The sequence below is a fragment of the Scyliorhinus torazame genome, chromosome 5 (genome assembly GCF_047496885.1).
Source record: "Scyliorhinus torazame isolate Kashiwa2021f chromosome 5, sScyTor2.1, whole genome shotgun sequence".
Taxonomy (NCBI): Eukaryota; Metazoa; Chordata; class Chondrichthyes; order Carcharhiniformes; family Scyliorhinidae; genus Scyliorhinus; species Scyliorhinus torazame.
Window position 1 is genome coordinate 114,488,520 of NC_092711.1, and position 18,857 is coordinate 114,507,376.

An 18,857-nucleotide genomic window follows, 5' to 3' on the forward strand; every position below is an offset into this window, starting at 1 on the left:
TACCACGAAGTATGGTAGCACAGTGGTTAGCACCGTTGCTTAACAGCGCCAGGGTCCCAGGTTTGATTTCCACTTGAGTCACTGTCTGGCAGAGTCTGCACGTTCTCCCCGTGTCTGTGTGGGTTTCCTAACACAAGTCCCGAAAGACATGGTGTTAGGTAATTTGGACGTTCTGAATTCTGCTTCAGTGTATTCGAACAGGCCCTGGGGATTTTCACAGTAACTGTATTGCAGTGTTAATCTAAGCCTACTTGTGGCAATAATAAAGATTATTATTATCCATTTGTGCCTAGCGGGATGGTTTTGTCTATTTATTTCCACTGTGTCTCACAATTTCAGCCCAACTCCAAAAGAGAATTGGGTCGTGCTTTTGCGTTTCTGTATGGTCCTTCAGTCCCAGTCGACATCCAACAACAACAAATAAATCTTTTCAACCATTATCTTCAATGGCGGGCATTTTGCCCAGCATGCCACGCGGCAGAGACTCCCGGATATGGACAAGAGACCATCGCGCAGGTGCGGAACAGCCCAGTGTAAGGAACATGCGCAGTGGGGGTGATGGGGAGCAGCTTGTTTCTGGTCTCCACAGCGGGTAAGGTAACAGTGTGCCCGAGAGAGCAATGGACGCTGTGGGTGGGCGGAAAGACTTGATAAACACTCAGTGAAGACCTCAAACCGCGAATAAGAAACTCTCAACCCTGCGGCGCGCTTCCCCGGGCCGCAGCATTTCCGGCAGGGGCCAGGCCAGGGTTAATGTTAAAGGAGCAGCAGGACGCATGCGCGCCGAACTCTGTCCTGTCAGCAGGAGGAGAGAATGTTGTTAATTTCTCTCCTTCACTGACAGGGATGAACAAAAGAACAAAGGAAAGTAGAGCACAGGAACAGGCCCTTCGGCCCTCCAAGCCCGTGCCGACCATGCTGCCCGACTAAACTACAATCTAAACTACAATGGATTCATCAGGATCTGGATATTATTGAGCTTTGAATTTTAGCATTAAAGTTCCAGGTCATTACCACTCACTGGGTGTAATTTATTCATCACATCCCCACCACCACCAAATCGTAAATCTGCCCTGAAATCATTGTATGATCGGATAATGGGGATGTTTCTTTATCTACCTTATCTAGACATATCATAAACTATCCAACCCTATCAGAAACTGGTACACCTCTATCAAATCTCCCCTCTGCCATTTGCTCCAAGGAGAACAACCCACTTATGGACTGACTTGATTGACACTACACCCCTGTATGCTTCACCCGATGGCAGTGTTTATGTAGTTACATTGTGTACATTGTGTTGCCCTGTTATGTATTTCTTTTCTTTTCATGGACTTAATGATCTGTTGAGCTGCTCGCAGAAAAATACTTTTCACTGTATCTCGGTACATGTGACAATAAACAAAATCCAAATCCAACCTAACATTGCAACTATAATCCCTCATCCCTGGAACCATTCTGGTAAATCTCCTTTGCACCCTTTCAAAGACCCTCACATCCTCCATACTGTGTGGTGATCACTGGTTTGCACCGACCCAGATGTTCTGTCTTCCTGTCTGTGATGTCATCACACACCCACAATTGCACAGTGACATCACTCCCACTCCCCGGGTGACTCCTCAATGGTGTCACTAACAAGACCAACAGCAAATATTGCCAAACCCCAGTTCGTGAGATTATAACGTTTGAGCTTCTTGAACCGCTGCAGTCTGTGTGGTGAAGGTGCTCCACCAATGATGTTAGATAAGGAGTTACAGGTTATTCACCCAGTGATGATGAAGGAACAGTGGTGATATATGTCCAAATCATTATGCGCTGATCTATTTATATTGAGCCTTTAAGGTAATGAAACATCCCTCGATATTTCACAGAAATGTTATCAAACAACATTGACACTGAGCCACGTAAGGAAGATATTAAGGCTGATGGCCAAAAGTTTGATCAAAGAGGTAGGTTTGAAGGAATATCCTAAAGGAGGAAAGTTGGATTGAGAGGCGGAAAGGTTTAGGGAGGAAATTCCACAATTTATGGCCTTGGGAAAATGAAGGTGCAGCCACAAATGGTGGCACAGTTAATATCAGAATGTTCAGGAATTAGAGGAAGTGCAGCTCTCCCAGAAGGTTGTGAGGCTGGAGGAGATTACAGCGGTCGGTCTGTGAGCATAGGGGTGATGGGTGAACAGGACTTGGTGTGAGTAAGCACACAGGCAGCAGAGTTTTGTGTGACCCCAGGATTACAGGGAGGATGAATCTGGGAGGCTGGCCGGGAGTGTGTAGGATAATAAGTTGAGAGGTAACAGGAAAGGATCAGAGTTTCAGCAATAGATGAACTCGGATTAGGGTGCAGTTGGGTGAAGTTCCTGATGTGGAAATGATGGTCTTGGTGATGATGGGGATTTGTGCTTGTACACTCATCTTGGGGTCAAATATTATTCTGAAGTTGTGAAGAGTTTGCGTCAACCTCACTCAGTTGCCAGGGAGAGGGTTGGAGTTGGTGTTCAGGGAGTGGAGTTTGTAGCGGGGACTGAAGACAATGACTTCATTTTCCCAGGATTTAAATGGAGGAAATTCCAGTTCCTCTTGTACTGGGTCAGACTAGTCAGGCTGCTGTGTGATTTTGAGGGGAACTTAAAGGTGATGGTGTTAACATACATCACAAAGGGGGACACATTGGCGTAGTGGTATTGTCACTGCACTTGTAATCCAGAGACCCAGGGTAATGCTCTGGGGAAATGGGTTTGAATCCCACCAGGGCAGATGGTGGAATTTGAATTCAATAAAAATATGGAATTTTAAAAGTCTAATGACGACCATGAAACTATTGTTGATTGTTGTAAAAACCCATCTGGTAAATGTCCTTGAAGGAAATCTGTCATCCTTATCCAGTCTGGCCTCCGTGTGGAAGCACCCACAGCAATGAGGTTGAGTCTTAAATGCCTCTGAATGGCTGAGCACTCAGCTCTTTCTTGGTGGTGGTAGAGCTTCAGAGTTTGGAGATTCTAAGTTCTGTTTGAGTTGAAGACATAAAGGACCGAGTCTTCTGTAGATCCAGACCAGGTGATAGGTTCTCTTCCCTGAAGGACATCAGTGAACCAGCTGGGTTTTTCTGACAATCCAGCAGTTTTCATGGTCACTTTTTCCCAGTGCCGGCCCCACAAATGACCAGATTCATTCAGCTCAATTTCACAACCTGCCTTTGTGTTTTTGTGGGTTCTCTCTCACTCCCTATTTTCTGTTTTAAATCAATTTCACAGGGTATGAGAAGGGGATTTGTTGGGAAACTCAAATCGAACATCGCATCAGGATCTGACAGTCACCCAATTTATTGTGACTTTATATCATCGAATTTCGAACATGGAAGGAAAAAGCATCGTTCACAGTGGGGAGAAACCGTACACGTGTTGTGTGTGTGGACGAGGATTCAGTCGATCATCTGGGCTGTCAAAACATAAATGCAGTCAGACCAGACATAAACCGTTGAAATGTGGGGACTGTGGGAATGGATTCAGACACCCGTCTGAGTTGGAAACCCATCAACGCAGTCACACTGGAGAGAGGCCGTTCACCTGCACTGTGTGTGGGAAGGGATTCATGAAGTCAAAGAGCCTGGTAAAACACCAGCAAATTCACACTGAAGTGAAACTGTTTAAGTGTCGAGACTGCGGGAAGTGCTTTAAAGGTTCCAGCGAACTGATGTCTCACCAACGTATTCACACTGACGAGAGACCGTTTAGGTGCTCTCACTGTGGGACTGGGTTCAAATGGTCATCTCAACGCACCGTACACCAACGCGTTCACACTGGGGAGAGACCTTTTAAATGCTCAGACTGTGAGAAGTGCTTCAAAAGTTCCTGGGAACTTATGCGACATCGGCGTGTTCACACTAACAAGACACCGTTCAGGTGCTCTCACTGTGGGACTGGGTTCAGATGGTCCTCTCAACTCACTGTACATCAGCGCGCCCACACTGGGGAGAGGCCATTCACCTGCTCTGAGTGTGGGAAGGGATTCACTCGGTCATCCCACCTGGTTATACACCAGAGAGTTCACACTGGGGAGAAACCATTCACCTGCTCCATGTGTGGGAAGGGATTCACTACCTTATCCAACCAGCTGATACACCAGCGCACTCACACTGGGGAGAAGCCATTCATCTGTACCAGTTGTGGGAAGGGATTCATTCAGTCATCTGCTCTGCTGATACACCAGCGCACTCACACAGCGTTGGTCCCATTCACCTGCTCCAGGGGTGGGAAGAGAGTCACTACTTTATCCAGTCTGTTGACACACCAGCGAGTTCACACGGGGGAGAGGCCATTCACCTGCTTTGTGTGTAAGAAGAGATTCACTCACTCATCCGCCCTGCTGAGACACCAGCGACTTCACGAGTAACGGCAGTGATTGAACTTTGCTGTTAATCACATCCAGGACTGAACCATGTTCATTGGGGCCTGTTTCTGATGTTGTTAATAAACCCCAGCCCAGTTATAGTAGTTAATATTGTGAATCAAAGTAAAATAAGTCAACTTTCTATTTCACCCACATCATGTTGAATCTTTTTAATATCTCGAAGACAAGTTAGTTCCTTTTGAAATGTTCTCCCTCTCCTGTCTCCTCCATCCTCCCCTCCAATAAGTGTGAGACAATCCAATCAGCTGCCTCTGCTAGTTTCCTCACTTCCACCAATCCACCCGGACAAATATCTCTCCGTGTCCAACTCCTCCAGCCAGCCTCACCACACACAGTGAGTTCATACTGCAGAGAGAGGGTTTAAATGCTCCTGTCACAGTCTTAGCTGTAAAAACCCACATTCACTGATGGTTCACCAGTGCAGTCACTCCGGTTCCACTCCATTCACCTGCTCTCAGTGCAGGAAGAGGTTCAGGCGATTGTCCATCCTGCAGCAACATCAGTGAGTTCACACCGGGGAGAGGTCATTCACCTGCTCCATGTGTGGGGAGGGGGAGGTATTCACTCAGTCATTCAACCTGTTAACACACCAGTGAGTTTGCACTGACTGAAGATATTCTAAATGTCTGGATTGTGGAAAGTGTTATAAAATACACTGACAAGAGACTGTTCAGAATCTCTCACAGTGGGACTGATTCAAGTGAACATGTGGACTTAGTGTCCGTCAGCGCACTCACACTGGGCAAAGACTGTACATCTGTTTCATATGTGGGAAGAGATTAGCTCAGTCATCCCACCTCAACACACATCCACTTGTCCACATTTTTCAAAGTTCAGAGTGTGAGGAGAGATTTAAAATCAATCGAATCTGCTGTCACACAAACACATTCACACGAGTAAGAGGCTGTTCACCAGCTGTGTGTGCGGCAAGATATTCACTTGGTCTTCTCACCCACTGACACACCAGTGAATTCACGGTGATTAAGGGCAGCACAGTAGTTAGAACAATTGCTTCACAGCTCCAGGATCATCCACATAGATGATTTGGAGTTGGGGACCAAGTGCAATGTGGCAAAGTTTGCACTTGGTCTAGGTGAATGGGCTAGGGTCTGGCAGATGGAATTCAATGTTGCCAAGTGTGAGGCTATCCATTTTGGGAGGAATAACAGCAGAATGGATTATTATTTAAATGGTAAAATGTTAAAACATGCTGCTGTGCAGAGGGACCTGGGTGTGCTGGTGCACGAGTCGCAAAAAGTTGGTGTGCAGGTGCAACAGGTGATTAAGAAGGCTAATCGAGTTTTGTCTTTCATTGCTAGAGGGATGGAGTTCAAGACTAGGGAGGTTATGCTGCAATTGTATAAGGTGTTGGTGAGGCCACATCTGGAGTATTGTGTTCAGTTTTGGTCTCCTTACCTGAGAAAGGACATTTTGGCACTGGAGGGAGTGCAGAGGAGATTCACTAGGTTGATCCCAGAGTTGAGGGGATTAGATTATGACGAGAGGTTGAGTAGACTGGGACTGTACTCATTGGAGTTTAGAAGGATACGGGGGGATCTTATTGAAACATATAAAATTATGAAGGGAATAGATAGGATAGATGCGGGCAGGTTGTTTCCACTGGTCGGGGAAAGCAGAACTAGGGGGCATAGCCTCAAAATAAGGGGAAGTAGATTTAGGACCGAGTTTAGGAGGAACTTCTTCACCCAAAGGGTTGTGAATCTCTGGAATTCCTTGCCCAGTGAAGCAGTTGAGGCTCCTTCTTTAAACGTTTTTAAGAAAAAGATAAATACCTTTCTAAAGAATAAAGGGATTCGGGGATATGGTGTACGGGCCGGAGAGTGGAGCTGAGTCCACAAAGATCAGCCATGATCTCATTGAATGGCGGAGCAGGCTCGTGGGGCCAGATGGCCTACTCCTGTTCCTAGTTCTTATGTTCTTACATGTCCCAGGTTCGATTCCGGCTTGGGTCACTGTCTGTGCAGAGTCTGCACATCCTCCCCGTGTGTGCGTGGGTTTCCTCCGGGTGCTCCGGTTTCCTCCCACAGTCCAAAGATGTGCAGGATAGGTGGATTGGCCATGATAAATTGCCCTTAGTGTCCAAAATTGCCCTTAGTGTTATGTGGGGTTACTGATTATGGGGATAGGGTGGAGGTGTGGACCTTGGGTAGGGTGCTCTTTCCAAGAGCCGGTGCAGACTCGATGGGCCGAATGGCCTCCTTCTGCACTGTAAATTCTATGATTACAGGGGTTGGGTTCTGCTGTTATTGCTGCTGTTAATCACATCCAGGACTGAACCATGTTCATTCTGACAGTTGGAGTTTGTTTCTGCTGAGAGTAACTGGAATGAAGTTTAATATTGTGGATTAATGTCAAATAAATCAGCTTTGTTTAAACCTGTTGTGTATTTTGTCTTTCCCACCTGAGTGTTTAACTTCACCTGTCTGGAGTTCAGAAAGGACAATCTGGGAGGATCACACGGCAGGAACAGACCTTCAGCCTGGACACAGTCCTTCAGGGTCACACAGAGAGGGACAAATGACACTTTGATCTTTGTCATCTCTCTTCACTGACAGCAAAGTCCCCGTGTGGGTTAATCCTGAGGTGTGTAAGAAATGTGTCCCAGCTGCTCTCTTCCATGGTTCAGAGCTCCTAGACGCGGCACAGAAGCTCCTTTATAATTTGTTCAGAGTCAGGAAGAACAATGGTGAATGCTGGAAATGTGCTGTCAAATCAGAGATTGGTGTAAAACTGGGATCTGCTCCTGACTGAAAGTGAAACAGCAGCTTTCAGCTTCCAGTCTGTAAATAGCACAAAGATATAAAATGTCTGAATCTGCCAATTTAAGGTAATAAAATCAAGTTTCATCTGGAACCTTTAACCATCTCTCATACTCAGTCGCTGTGATCTAATTAGTGTTTATTATTGGTCCAGAATAACCACTCTTTCACCTTCCATTGACTTCAAATGTACTGGAAACTGACAGTTGGAATCCGTCAATATTTGAAAGATATTTACAAATGATTTGAGAGTTTCTTACAGTTGGGATCTTTCTCTGTTCTGTCCATTCGAGGTGTTTGATAACAGACTTTCTCCTGTGAATATCCAGCTGGAGTTTTGGGCCCTGATGTGTTTCCTTGTTCATCTTGTTGACTCTAAACATTGAATCTTGTGGTTTCAGACACCAGAGAATCAAAACTCCCAACAACAGACTGTCCTTCACTGACAATCAGACCCACGCAGAATCTCTGGCTGTACTTCTTCAGAAGCTGCTTCTCAGTTTGTTTCAGCTCACCTTCCAAGCACAGTGGTTAGCACTGTTGCTTCACAGCTCCAGGATCCCAGGTTAGATTCCCGCTTGAGTCACTGTCTGTGCGGAGTCTATACGTTCTCTGTGTCTGCATAGGTTTCCTCCAGGTGTTCCGGTTTCCTCCCACAAGTCCTGAAAGACATGCTGTTAGGTGAATTGGACATTCTGAATTCTCCCTCTGTGTACCTGAACAGGCGCCGGAATGTGGCGACTCAGTGATTTTCACAGTAACTTCATTGCAGTGTTAATGTAAGCTGACTTGTGACAGTAAAGATTATTCTAAAAACTAAAAGTCAACGAACTTCTTTTCTGCAAAATGGCTGCTACCTGAGATCCTCCCATTAATTACATCACCTTACCAAGCTGAAATCTAATTAACTCCACAGGGAACCTCCTTAATCCAAACAAAACTCCATTACCCAAGTTTTTTACAATGCCATAATTATATCTCTGACTCCCAAAAGCTTTCAAACCTTAAAAACACTACCTTAAAATCAGTTCATAAAGGTCATCAGGGTGTAAATGTTGAGAGAGCAAAATATAGTATGATATATTCAACAAATACATGTGTAAGTAATAGGTGTTAAAATAACCAAAGAACTATGAAAACTAACTGGGGAACTTAAATTCTTTCAGTTCACAAACCAACGGTGGTTCTAAACAGTGACAGAAAGTGACTGCTTCTTTCCAGAGTCTACAAGTTAAAGGTTAAACTTATTTCAAACACAAGGTTGAAGGTTTGAAACCTCACAGTTTTCTTCAGACAACAGGGCCTCGAACCGAAGTATAACAGTTAATTATCAATGGCTGTTTTAAAAAAATATATATTTTTTTATTCTCCTTTTTCACATTTTCTCCCAAATTTACACTCACCACAATAAACAACAATCAGTAATGAATGCAATGTAATTCCCCATATCATCAACAGCAAACCCATCCTCCCACCAAACCCCAAACAGCAGCCCGCATGTTGACATAAACAAATGACAAAAAGGAATCAGGAATCACCCATAGTCACCATTAACACATACAGTCCCCCTCCCCGCAACCCTCCCAGCAGCCCCCCCTGCCCTCTAATATTCGATGTAATCCAATTCTTGAAAGTGCATAATGAATAACACCCATGAATTGTAGAACCCCTCCATCCTTCCCCTCAGTTCAAATTTGACCTTCTCAAGAGTCAAGAATTCCAGCAGGTCCCTCCCGCCACACCAGGGCACAGGGTGGAGAGGTTGGTCTCCACCCTAACAGTATCCGCATTCGGGCTCTCAACAAGGTGAAAGCTACAACATCTGCCTCCACGCCCATTTCCAACGTCGGCTGGTCTGACACCCCGAATATGGCCTCCAGAGGGCCTGGATCCAGTTTCACATGCACCACTTTAGAGATTACCCTAAAAACCTCCTTCCAGTAATCCTCCAGCTTTGGGCAGGACCAAATCATATGAATGTGGTTTGTGCCCCTCCTCCACCCTCCCCCTGCAACGTTCACACACATCTACCCCCTCAAAGAGCCGGCTCATCCTCGCCCATGTGAGGTGTGCTCCACCTTCAGCTGTATCAGCCCCAATCTCGCACACGTGGTGAGGCGTTCGCCCTCCGGAGCATCTCACACCAGAACCCCTCCTCCATACCCTCTCCCAACTCTTCCTCCCACTTTGCCTTGATCCCTTCCAGCAGTGTCTTCTCCTCTTCCAAAATAGCCACGTAAACCGCCGACACTACCCCCTTCTCCAGTTCCCCCTGTTGTCAGCACCTCCTCCAGGGGTGCTGGAGAATGTCTGGGGTTTGGTGGGAGGATGGGATAGTTGATATTGATAGGGGCTGGTTTAGCACAGGGCTAAAGAGCTTGCTTTTAAAGCAGACCAATGCAGGCCAGCAGCATGGTTCAATTCCCGTACCAGCCTCCCCAAACAGGCTCCGGAATGTGGTGACTAGGGGCTTTTCACAGTAACTTCATTTGAAGCCTACTTGTGACAATATCATTTCATTTCATTTTCATTTCATTTCATTTCCAGCAATGTGGAGGCCGGCTCTTCCAGGATCTCTGTACCTCCTTTCTGGCAAAGTCTCAAACCTGCATGTATCAAAATATTTCATCCTGCTCCAGCCCATATCTTACTCCCAGCTCCTTCAATCCTGCAAACCGACCCACAAATCTTTCAGTGTCCTAATTCCTTTCTCCCCTCATCTCTGAAAATTTCCATCCCACCTCCCTGGCTCAAATCTATGGTTTCCCCCAAATCAGCATTTCCTTTGCTCCTACCCCCAACCCGAAATGTTGGTGAAACTGCCTACAAATTCGCAACAAACCTATTACTACCCGACTCCCGGGGCTGTCAGGAGCGGCGCTGTTGCTAGCGCCTTCAATCCTGACCCCCTACCCAAACTCTCCTCCATTCTGACCCACTGGGAGTCAACCAATGGCTGGGGAGTTAACAGTTCTAGACCTTAGCTCATCCAACCTTTATGGGATTCGCAGTAGTTGCTCTGTAATTAAACCGTTAAAGTGTAACTTTGTCCTGGCCTCGGGCCAGGGGATGTATTTCACTTCTCCACCTTGGCAGGAAGAATAGAAAAAACAATATTCTTGTTATTTTATGAGACAAAGTCCCATCTTCACCCTGAGATTACCCTCCATTGTCCTGTGTGTCACTATCACTGTGCTAAATTGGGTCGATTCAGCATACATCTCGCTAAAAACAGGGTATCCATGAGGTGCTGTGGGCCATCAGCAGACTAATATTCAATCACAATCTGTAACCTCATAGGCTGGCACTCTACCATTACCATCAAGCCAAGGGACCAACCCTGGTTCAACATGGAGTGGAGGAGAACATGTCAGGAGCAGCAGGTATTCCTAAAACAGAATCCATGATAAACAGCGGAAACAGCAGGCTCTAGACAGGGGTAAGCGATCGCAAAAACAACAAATCAGATCAAAGCTGCAGTCATAGAATCCCTACAGTATAGGAGGCCATTCAGCCATCGAGTCTGCACTGAACCTCTGAAACAGCACCCCATCTCAGCCCAAACCCCATCCTGTCCCCTAACCCCACCTAGGAGCAATTTACCTAACCAGCACATCTTTGGACTGTGGGAGGAAACTGGAGCACCCAGAGGAAACCCACGCAGACACGGGGAGAATGTGCAAACTCCACACAGACAGCCGCCCAAGGTCAGAATCGAATCCTAGTGCCTGGCGCTGTGAGGCAGCAGTGCTAAACACGATGCCATTGTGCTGCCCGGCTACATTCAGTCGTGGATGGTGGTGAACAATTCAACAAATCAGAGGAGCAGGAGGTCCACAAACAATAACATCGTCAGTGATTGGGGAGACCAGCACATCAGTGCAAATGACTCTGTTTTGTGTTTAGTGATCCCTCGTATGTTACCGATAACTTCCCTGGATCCCAAGGCTAAGAGAGAGACTCTGGGAGCAATGGAGATCTGGGACTAGTCCATGGAGTAACTCAAGGTGTCACAACTGAAATAATCTGGAGTTAGAAAGGAGAAAGGTTCCCAAAATGCAGCAGTCTGTGACAGGACATTAATCAATCTCCTCTTATCCTGGAGAAATGAAGGTCTCGACTGTGTGTCTGAAACAATATTAGTTCATTTGACATTTATCCAGAGGATTAAACCCCAGCCCAGTTATAGGGATTATTATCAGAAATAAACTCCAACTGTCAGAATGAAGAAGGTTCAGTCCGGGATGAGATTAACAGCAGCAATAACTGCAGAATCCAACCCCTGCGGACACTTGTCAACTTGCTGCTGTGTCAGAAGATGGGCTGTCTGAGTGATTCCCTTCCCACACTGAGAGAAAGTGAACGGTCTCTCCTCAGTGTGGCTGCGTTGGTGTGTCAGTAAATCAGATGTACACGTGAATCCATTCCCACATTCGGAGCAGATGAATGTTTTATCCCCGGTGTGAACTTGCTGGTGTTTCAGCAAGTGGGATGACTGAGTGAATCCCTTCCCACACTTTGAGCAGGTAAATGGTTTCTCCCCGGTGTGAACTCACTGGTAAACCAGCAGGTGAAATGAGCGAGTGAATCCCTTCCCACAGTCAGAGCAGGAGAATGGTCTCTCCCCAGTGTGAACCCGCTGGTGACTCAGTAAGTAGGCTGTACAAACGAATCCCTTCCCACATTCGGAGCAGATGAATGGTTTATCCACAGTGTGAGTGCGCTGGTGTGTCAGCAAGTTGGATGAGAGACTGAATCCCATCCCACACTTTGAGCAGGTGAACGGTGTCTCTCCAGTGTGAATTCGCTGGTGCATCACCAGGTGGGATGAGCGAGTGAATCCCTTCCCACAGTCAGAGCAGGTGAACAGCCTCTCCCCAGTGTGAACCCGCTGGTGTCTCAGCAGAACATTTGTGGATTTAAAGCTCTTCCCACATTCAAAGCATTGGAAAGGTTTCTTATCCGAGTGAACAAGTTGGTGTGATCGGAGGCTAGTTAAATAAATGAATCCTTTTCCACATAAGGAGCAGGTGAATGGCCTCTCCCCAGTGTGGACTCGCTGATGTTTCTGGAGGCTGGAAGACGGAGTGAATCCCTTCCCACACACAGGGCAGGTGAACGGTCTCTCCCCAGTGTGAGTGCGGTCATGTTCAATGAGTGTCTGTGATCGTTTAAACAGCGTCCCACAGTGAGAGCAGCTGAACTGCCCCTCAGTGCGAACAACCTGCTGCTTGACCAGGTCCTCGGAGCTTTTAGAGTTCTTATCACAGTCTGACTGGTTAAACAGCCTCTCACCAATGTGAACTTGCTGGTGGGTCAGCAAGTGGGATGACTGAATGAATCGCTTCCCACAAACGGAGCAGGTGAATGGCCTCTCTCCAGTGTGACTGCGTCGATGTTTTTCCAGCAGGGATGGGTATTTGAAACCCTTCCCACAGGCCCCACATTTCCACAGTTTTTCCATGGTGTTCATGTCCTTGTGTCTCTCCAGGTTGGATGATCAGTTGAAGCTTCGTCCACACACAGAACACGTGTACGGTTTCTCTCCGCTGTGAATGGTGTGATGTTTTTTCAGGCTGTCTGACTGGTTAAAGCTCTTTTCAGTCAGTTCACTTTAACACTCTCACTCAGGTGTGTGGATCTCTGCTTTTTCAGTCACACTGATGTTTGAAATTGATTCCCACTGACAGAACCAACAAACATTTCTCCTTCCACATTCAAAGACCGATGATATTCAGATCTTGATGAATTGAGTGACTCTGTCAGATCTTGATGTGATGTCTGGTTTGAGTTTCCCATCTGCAAATCAGTGTCCTCTTTTACCTTATAAAAGAGATTGACAGTGTCAGTATTACCATGACCGGGCGGGTGTAGGAAGGGTCGCAGAGCTGTCTGTCACGGCGCTCCCGATCGCGCAAATCTGCGCGCAACAGCCGCAGCAGCCGGCTGTTATTAACACCGGCTGCAAGCGGGCTTCAAAATACATGTTAAAAAAATGCGGCCGCATTGCGCATGCGTGCCAGATCATAAACTGTGCGCATGTGCTCCGACGATCGGGCACGCATGCGCAGTGCGGCCTCTTTGTTTTTAAATGGTCGCAGCTTTTTGATTTACAAGTTTGGGGGTGGGGGGTTATTCATTTTATTCATTTATTTTATTTATTTAATTTTTTTTTTTCATTTATTTTATTCATTAAAAAATTTTTTTTTTAACAAGTTCGGGAGGGTTTTATTTGATAAAACTTTGCAGGAAAAAAATGAAGAACTTTGAACAGATGGAGACTCCATACTTTCCAACACCGGAAGGCTTCACCTTCATCCAACAGGTCCATTAGAGGAGCGTGTCCGAGGGCCAAAGGGACCCAAAGCCATTTCCTCCATTTTTGTCAGCAGCAAACAAGGGAAGAGAAAATGGTGGGTGGCTCAGGTCAGCCGGCGTGGGTCTCGAAGGTTGGCCGGTTGGTAAAAATGGATCCCTGGGAAAAAGAAATTTGAAGAACACTGATCTACACTTTATAATCAAGAAATTAGGAAAACAAGATCACAGCTTAGAAATAGCTGGGTTAGTCAGAAGTCAGTTGTGAGCGGCCAATATAGCTATGATTAGGAAGTGAGCGATGAGGGGGGGGGGGGGGGGGGGTTTTGGTGTGGGAGCAGCTGGAGGCGGCAGCATGTAAACGTACTAGTCTGGGAGCTTTGATACCAGCTCCTTCGCCGTTCTCAAAGACCCGTTACTCCACAAGTCCGGTGGTGGTGGCGACACTGCGGATTTGGGGACAATGGAGGAGGAAGGTGGAAGGAGTGTCGGTTTGGATCCCGATATTCAACAACCACAGGTTTGTCCCGGGTAGGATGGATGGTGGGTTCCAGAGCTGGCAGAGGGCAGGCATCAGAAGGATGGGAGATCTATTCATAGACGGAAGCTTTCCCAGTTTGAAGGCGCTAGAGGACAAATTTAATCTGCCGCCAGGAAACGCCTTTAAATATCTGCAACTATGAGCCTTCCTGAAAAAATAGGTAGTGGCCTTTCCGACGCTGCCGCCACTGAGGATACAGGACAGGGTGGTCTCCGGCACCTGGGTGGGGAAGGGGAAGGTGTCGGATATCTACCAGGAACTACAGGAGGCGGAGGAAACCCCGGTGGAGGAGCTCAAGGGCAAGTGGGAGGAGCTGGGTGAGGAGTTGGAAGCGGGTCTGTGGGCAGAGGTCCTGGGCAGGGTTAATTCCTCCTCATCATGTGCCAGGCTCAGTCTAATTCAATTTAAGGTGGTCCACTGGGCACACATGACAGCAGTGAGAATGAGCAAGGTTTTTGGGGTAGAAGACAGTTGTATGTGGTGCAAGGCAACCCTGCAAACCATGTCCACATGTTTTGGGCATGCCCGGAGCTTAGAGAGTTCTGGCAAGGGTTCGCGAGGGCAATGTCCAAGGTGCTTAACACACGGGTGGTGCCGAGTCCAGAGATAGCGATCTTTGGAGTGGCAGATGACCCGGGAGTTCAGGAGGCGAAAGAGGCCAACATCTTGGCCTTTGCCTCCCTAGTAGCCCAGAGACGGATTTTATTAATGTGGAGGGACTCGAAGCCCCCGAGTGTAGAGACTTGGGTTAATGACGTCTGGGTTTCTCAGCCTCGAGAAAATAAAGTTTGCCTTAAGAGGGTCTTCGCTAGGGTTCTCTCGGAGGTGGCAGCCATTCGTTGACTTCCTCGGGAAAAATTAAAATGTCAGCAGTAGCAGCAATCCGGAGGGGGGGGGGGGTTGGGGGAGGGGTGAGTGCTTCATTGGGATGGTGTGGGAAGACTGGGTCGCGTGGGGTAATGTCTATTTAATTGTTACTCTATATTCTCCTTTTACACTATGTTAATATTCACTCTAGTTTGTTTAGTTATTATTGTTTCTATTGTTGTATTATGAAAAATTCTTCAAAACATTAATAAAAATACTTTTAAAAAAAAGAGCGAGGTTTAAAAACCAGTTGCGAACGATAAGTTTGACCCGGCACTAGGACCCGGCTGGGAACAGAAACCTTGATGTTCCGCCCACGCTGCAGCGTCACCAAGACGCCAGCGCATGCGCTCTGCTCCACGCTGAACCAAGATGGCGGATGTTACCCAGGGCTTGGTCCCGGGAGAAAGACTCGGAGCAGCAAACGCGGGATCTGCAGGTTCGTATTCGAGGTTTGAAGCCTTCATCAGACATTTATAAATTTTACCCGTCTATCCGCCGACTGCATGGCTCCCTGTACGTTTCCACATCCTTACCAGCTGCTGATGATGTGGAGATACCGGCGTTGGATTCGGGTGAGCTCAGTAAGAAGTCTGACACCAGGTTAAAGTCCAACAGGTTTGTTTCAAATCACTTACTTTCGGAGCGCTGCTCCTTCCTCAGGTGAATGAAGAGGTATATATAATATATGGCAGCACGGTAGCATTGCGGATAGCACAATTGCTTCACTGCTCCAGGGTCCCAGGTTCGATTCCGGCTTGGGTCACTGTCTGCGGAGTCTGCACATCCCGTTTCTGCGTGGGTTTCCTCCGGGTGCTCCGGTTTCCTCCCACAGTCCCAAGTTGTGCAGGTTAGGTGGATTGGCCCTGATAAATTGCCCTTAGTGTCCAAAATTCCCCTTAGTGTTGGGTGGGGTTACTGGCTTACGGAGATAGAGTGGAGGTGTGTGTTTGGGTAGGGTGCTCTTTCCAAGAGCCGGTGCAGACTCGAAGGGCCGAATGGCCTCCTCCTGCACTGTAAATTCTATGATATAATTCTGGAACCTACCTCTTCATTCACCTGAGAAAGGAACCGTGCTCCGAAAGCTAGTGATTTGAATCAGACCTGTTGGACTTTGACCTTGTGCAAGACTTCTTACTGAGCTCACCCCAATCCAAGCATCTCCACATCATCTTTGTTCAGGACGCCGGAGGTGGGGGTGTTGTGAATTTCTCTACTGGACTGCTGTGATAGATTTTAGAAACCCCTTTACTGGGGGTCAGAAGGGGAGGATTTAGATACAGCAAACTCAATCCAAGAGAAATGTTTGTCTCTTTTGCATTTAGTTTCTGGACTGACAGTGATGGTTTTTGTAAACCTCCATTTAGAGCGTATTAGAAGAGGATTTGCAGACACGAAACTTGAACCAAGTTTCACATCAAAATCTGGCCACATTATTTGATTACTCAGCACCTGAATGTAATCGCCCTTTTAGCATAATGATTGAGTTCCAAATCATTGACATTCACTGTGTAAATCTGCCATCCTTAGTTGGGTGATGTTATTGAGGTGGAAATAGTCAATAATGGTGATGATGTTGATATCTGGATGAAAGCTCAAGTTTAAGGTGAAATATTTAGTCTGGTTCGGACTCTGGCAGTTCAGAGGAGAAGGGGTGAAGATAGTGGCTGGCGGGAACTGTAGACAATATGAAAATGGAGGAAATTTCTGTTCATCCAGTATTGGATGTTGAACAAGTCAGGATGGTGTGTACGTTGGAGGAGAACTTGGTGGTGATGGTGTTCACAACCACCTGCTACCCTGGTCCTTCTAGGTGGAGGAAGATGGGAGTTTTTGGAAGTTCTATCAAACGTCTTGTTGAGTTGTAGATATATAAAATATCTCTACTTCATTCCTTGCCTTTCCTTTCCTGCTCCTCCCCTCTCCTCTTTTGCTCTCTTCTCCCAGCGAGACCAGATAATTGTGTAGGTCCAGACCAAGTGGCAGGTTCCCTTCCTTGAGGGACGACTTACCAGGGGTAAGCCATGGGGTACGGGCCTCTGGCTAAAAATAGATAAGTCCCCGGGACCTGATGGGATTTATCCTAGGATTCTCTGGGAGGCCAGGGAAGAGATTGCTGGACCATTGGCTTTGATTTTTATGTCATCATTGGCTACAGGAATAGTGCCAGAGGACTGGAGGATAGCAAATGTGGTCCCTTTGTTCAAAAAGGGGAGCAGAGACAACCCCGGCAACTATAGACCGGTGAGCCTCACGTCTGTAGTGGGTAAAGTCTTGGAGGGGATTATAAGAGACAAGATTTATAATCATCTAGATAGGAATAATATGATCAGGGATAGTCAGCATGGCTTTGTGAAGGGTAGGTCATGTCTCACAAACCTTATCGAGTTCTTTGAGAAGGTGACTGAACAGGTAGACGAGGGTAGAGCAGTTGATGTGTATATGGATTTCAGCAAAGCGTTTGATAAGGTTCCCCACGGTAGGCTATTGCAGAAAATATGGAGGCTGGGGATTGAGGGTGATTTAGAGATGTGGATCAGAAATTGGCTAGCTGAAAGAAGACAGAGGGTGGTGGTTGATGGGAAATGTTCAGAATGGAGTTCAGTCACAAGTGGAGTACCACAAGGATCTGTTCTGGGGCCGTTGCTGTTTGTCATTTTTATCAATGACCTAGAGGAAGGCGCAGAAGGGTGGGTGAGTAAATTTGCAGACGATACTAAAGTCGGTGGTGTTGTCGATAGTGTGGAAGGAAGTAGCAGGTTACAGAGGGATATAGATAAGCTGCAGAGCTGGGCTGAGAGGGGCAAATGGAGTTTAATGTAGAGAAGTGTGAGGTGATTCACTTTGGAAGGAATAACAGGAATGTGGAATATTTGGCTAATGGAAAAGTTCTTGAAAGTGTGGATGAGCAGAGGGATCTAGGTGTCCATGTACATAGATCCCTGAAAGTTGCCACCCAGGTTGATAGGGTGGTGAAGAAGGCCTATGGAGTGTTGGCCTTTATTGGTAGAGGGATTGAGTTCCGGAGTCAGGAGGTCATGTTGCAGCTGTACAGAACTCTGGTACGGCCGCATTTGGAGTATTGCGTACAGTTCTGGTCACCGCATTATAGGAAGGACGTGGAGGCTTTGGAGCGGGTGCAGAGGAGATTTACCAGGATGTTGCCTGGTATGGAGGGAAAATCTTATGAGGAAAGGCTGATGGACTTGAGGTTGTTTTCGTTGGAGAGAAGAAGGTTAAGAGGAGACTTAATAGAGGCATACAAAATGATTAGGGGGTTGGATCGGGTGGACAGTGAGAGCCTTCTCCCGCGGATGGAAATGGCTGGCACGAGGGGACATAACTTTAAACTGAGGGGTAATAGATATAGGACAGAGGTCAGAGGTAGGTTCTTTACGCAAAGAGTAGTGAGGCCGTGGAATGCCCTACCTGCTACAGTAGTGAACTCGCCAACATTGAGGGCATTTAAAAGTTTATTGGATAAACATATGGATGATAATGGTATAGTGTAGGTTAGATGGCTTTTGTTTCGGTGCAACATCGTGGGCCGAAGGGCCTGTACTGCGCTGTATTGTTCTATGTTCTATATGAACCAGTTCATTCATGGTCACTTTTTCCAAGTGCCAGCCCCACAAATGTCCAGATTCATTCAGCTCAATTTCACAACCTACCGTTGTGTTTTTATTGCTTCTCTCTCACTCCATCTTTTCTGTTTTAAATCAATTTCACAGGATATTAGAAGGGGAGGATTTGCAGTCAGGAAACTGAAACCAGTTTATTGTAACCTGTATACTACCATATTTGAAACATGGAAGGAAAATGCGCCGTTCACAGTGAAAAGAAACCGGACACATGTTCTGTGTATGGACAAGACTTTAGTCCCTCATCTGGTCTGACAAAACATAACTACCGTCACCACAGTGAGAAGCCTTGGAAATGCGGAGA

At 46.7% G+C, this 18,857-nt stretch overlaps 2 protein-coding genes across 3 annotated transcripts; one reads left to right on the forward strand and one right to left on the reverse strand.

Annotated features, from left to right (window-relative positions):
• Positions 1–521: 521 nt before the first annotated feature.
• LOC140419510 (uncharacterized) lies at positions 522–6,805 on the forward strand. 2 transcript variants are annotated; one of them, XM_072503403.1, is made up of 2 exons: positions 522–592; positions 3,254–6,805. In XM_072503403.1, the coding sequence occupies exon 2, from the start codon at positions 3,354–3,356 to the stop codon at positions 4,389–4,391; it is 1,038 nt and encodes a 345-aa protein (XP_072359504.1). In that variant the 5' UTR covers positions 522–592; positions 3,254–3,353; the 3' UTR covers positions 4,392–6,805. The 2 variants fall into 2 exon arrangements, with proteins under 2 accessions (XP_072359504.1, XP_072359505.1); XM_072503404.1 differs by lacking the exon at positions 522–592 and adding an exon at positions 1,802–1,949.
• A 1,988-nt stretch (positions 6,806–8,793) lies between these two features.
• LOC140419514 (uncharacterized) lies at positions 8,794–13,221 on the reverse strand. The gene has a single exon (XM_072503410.1). The coding sequence runs from the start codon at positions 12,660–12,662 to the stop codon at positions 11,742–11,744; it is 921 nt and encodes a 306-aa protein (XP_072359511.1). The 5' UTR covers positions 12,663–13,221; the 3' UTR covers positions 8,794–11,741.
• Positions 13,222–18,857: the final 5,636 nt, after the last annotated feature.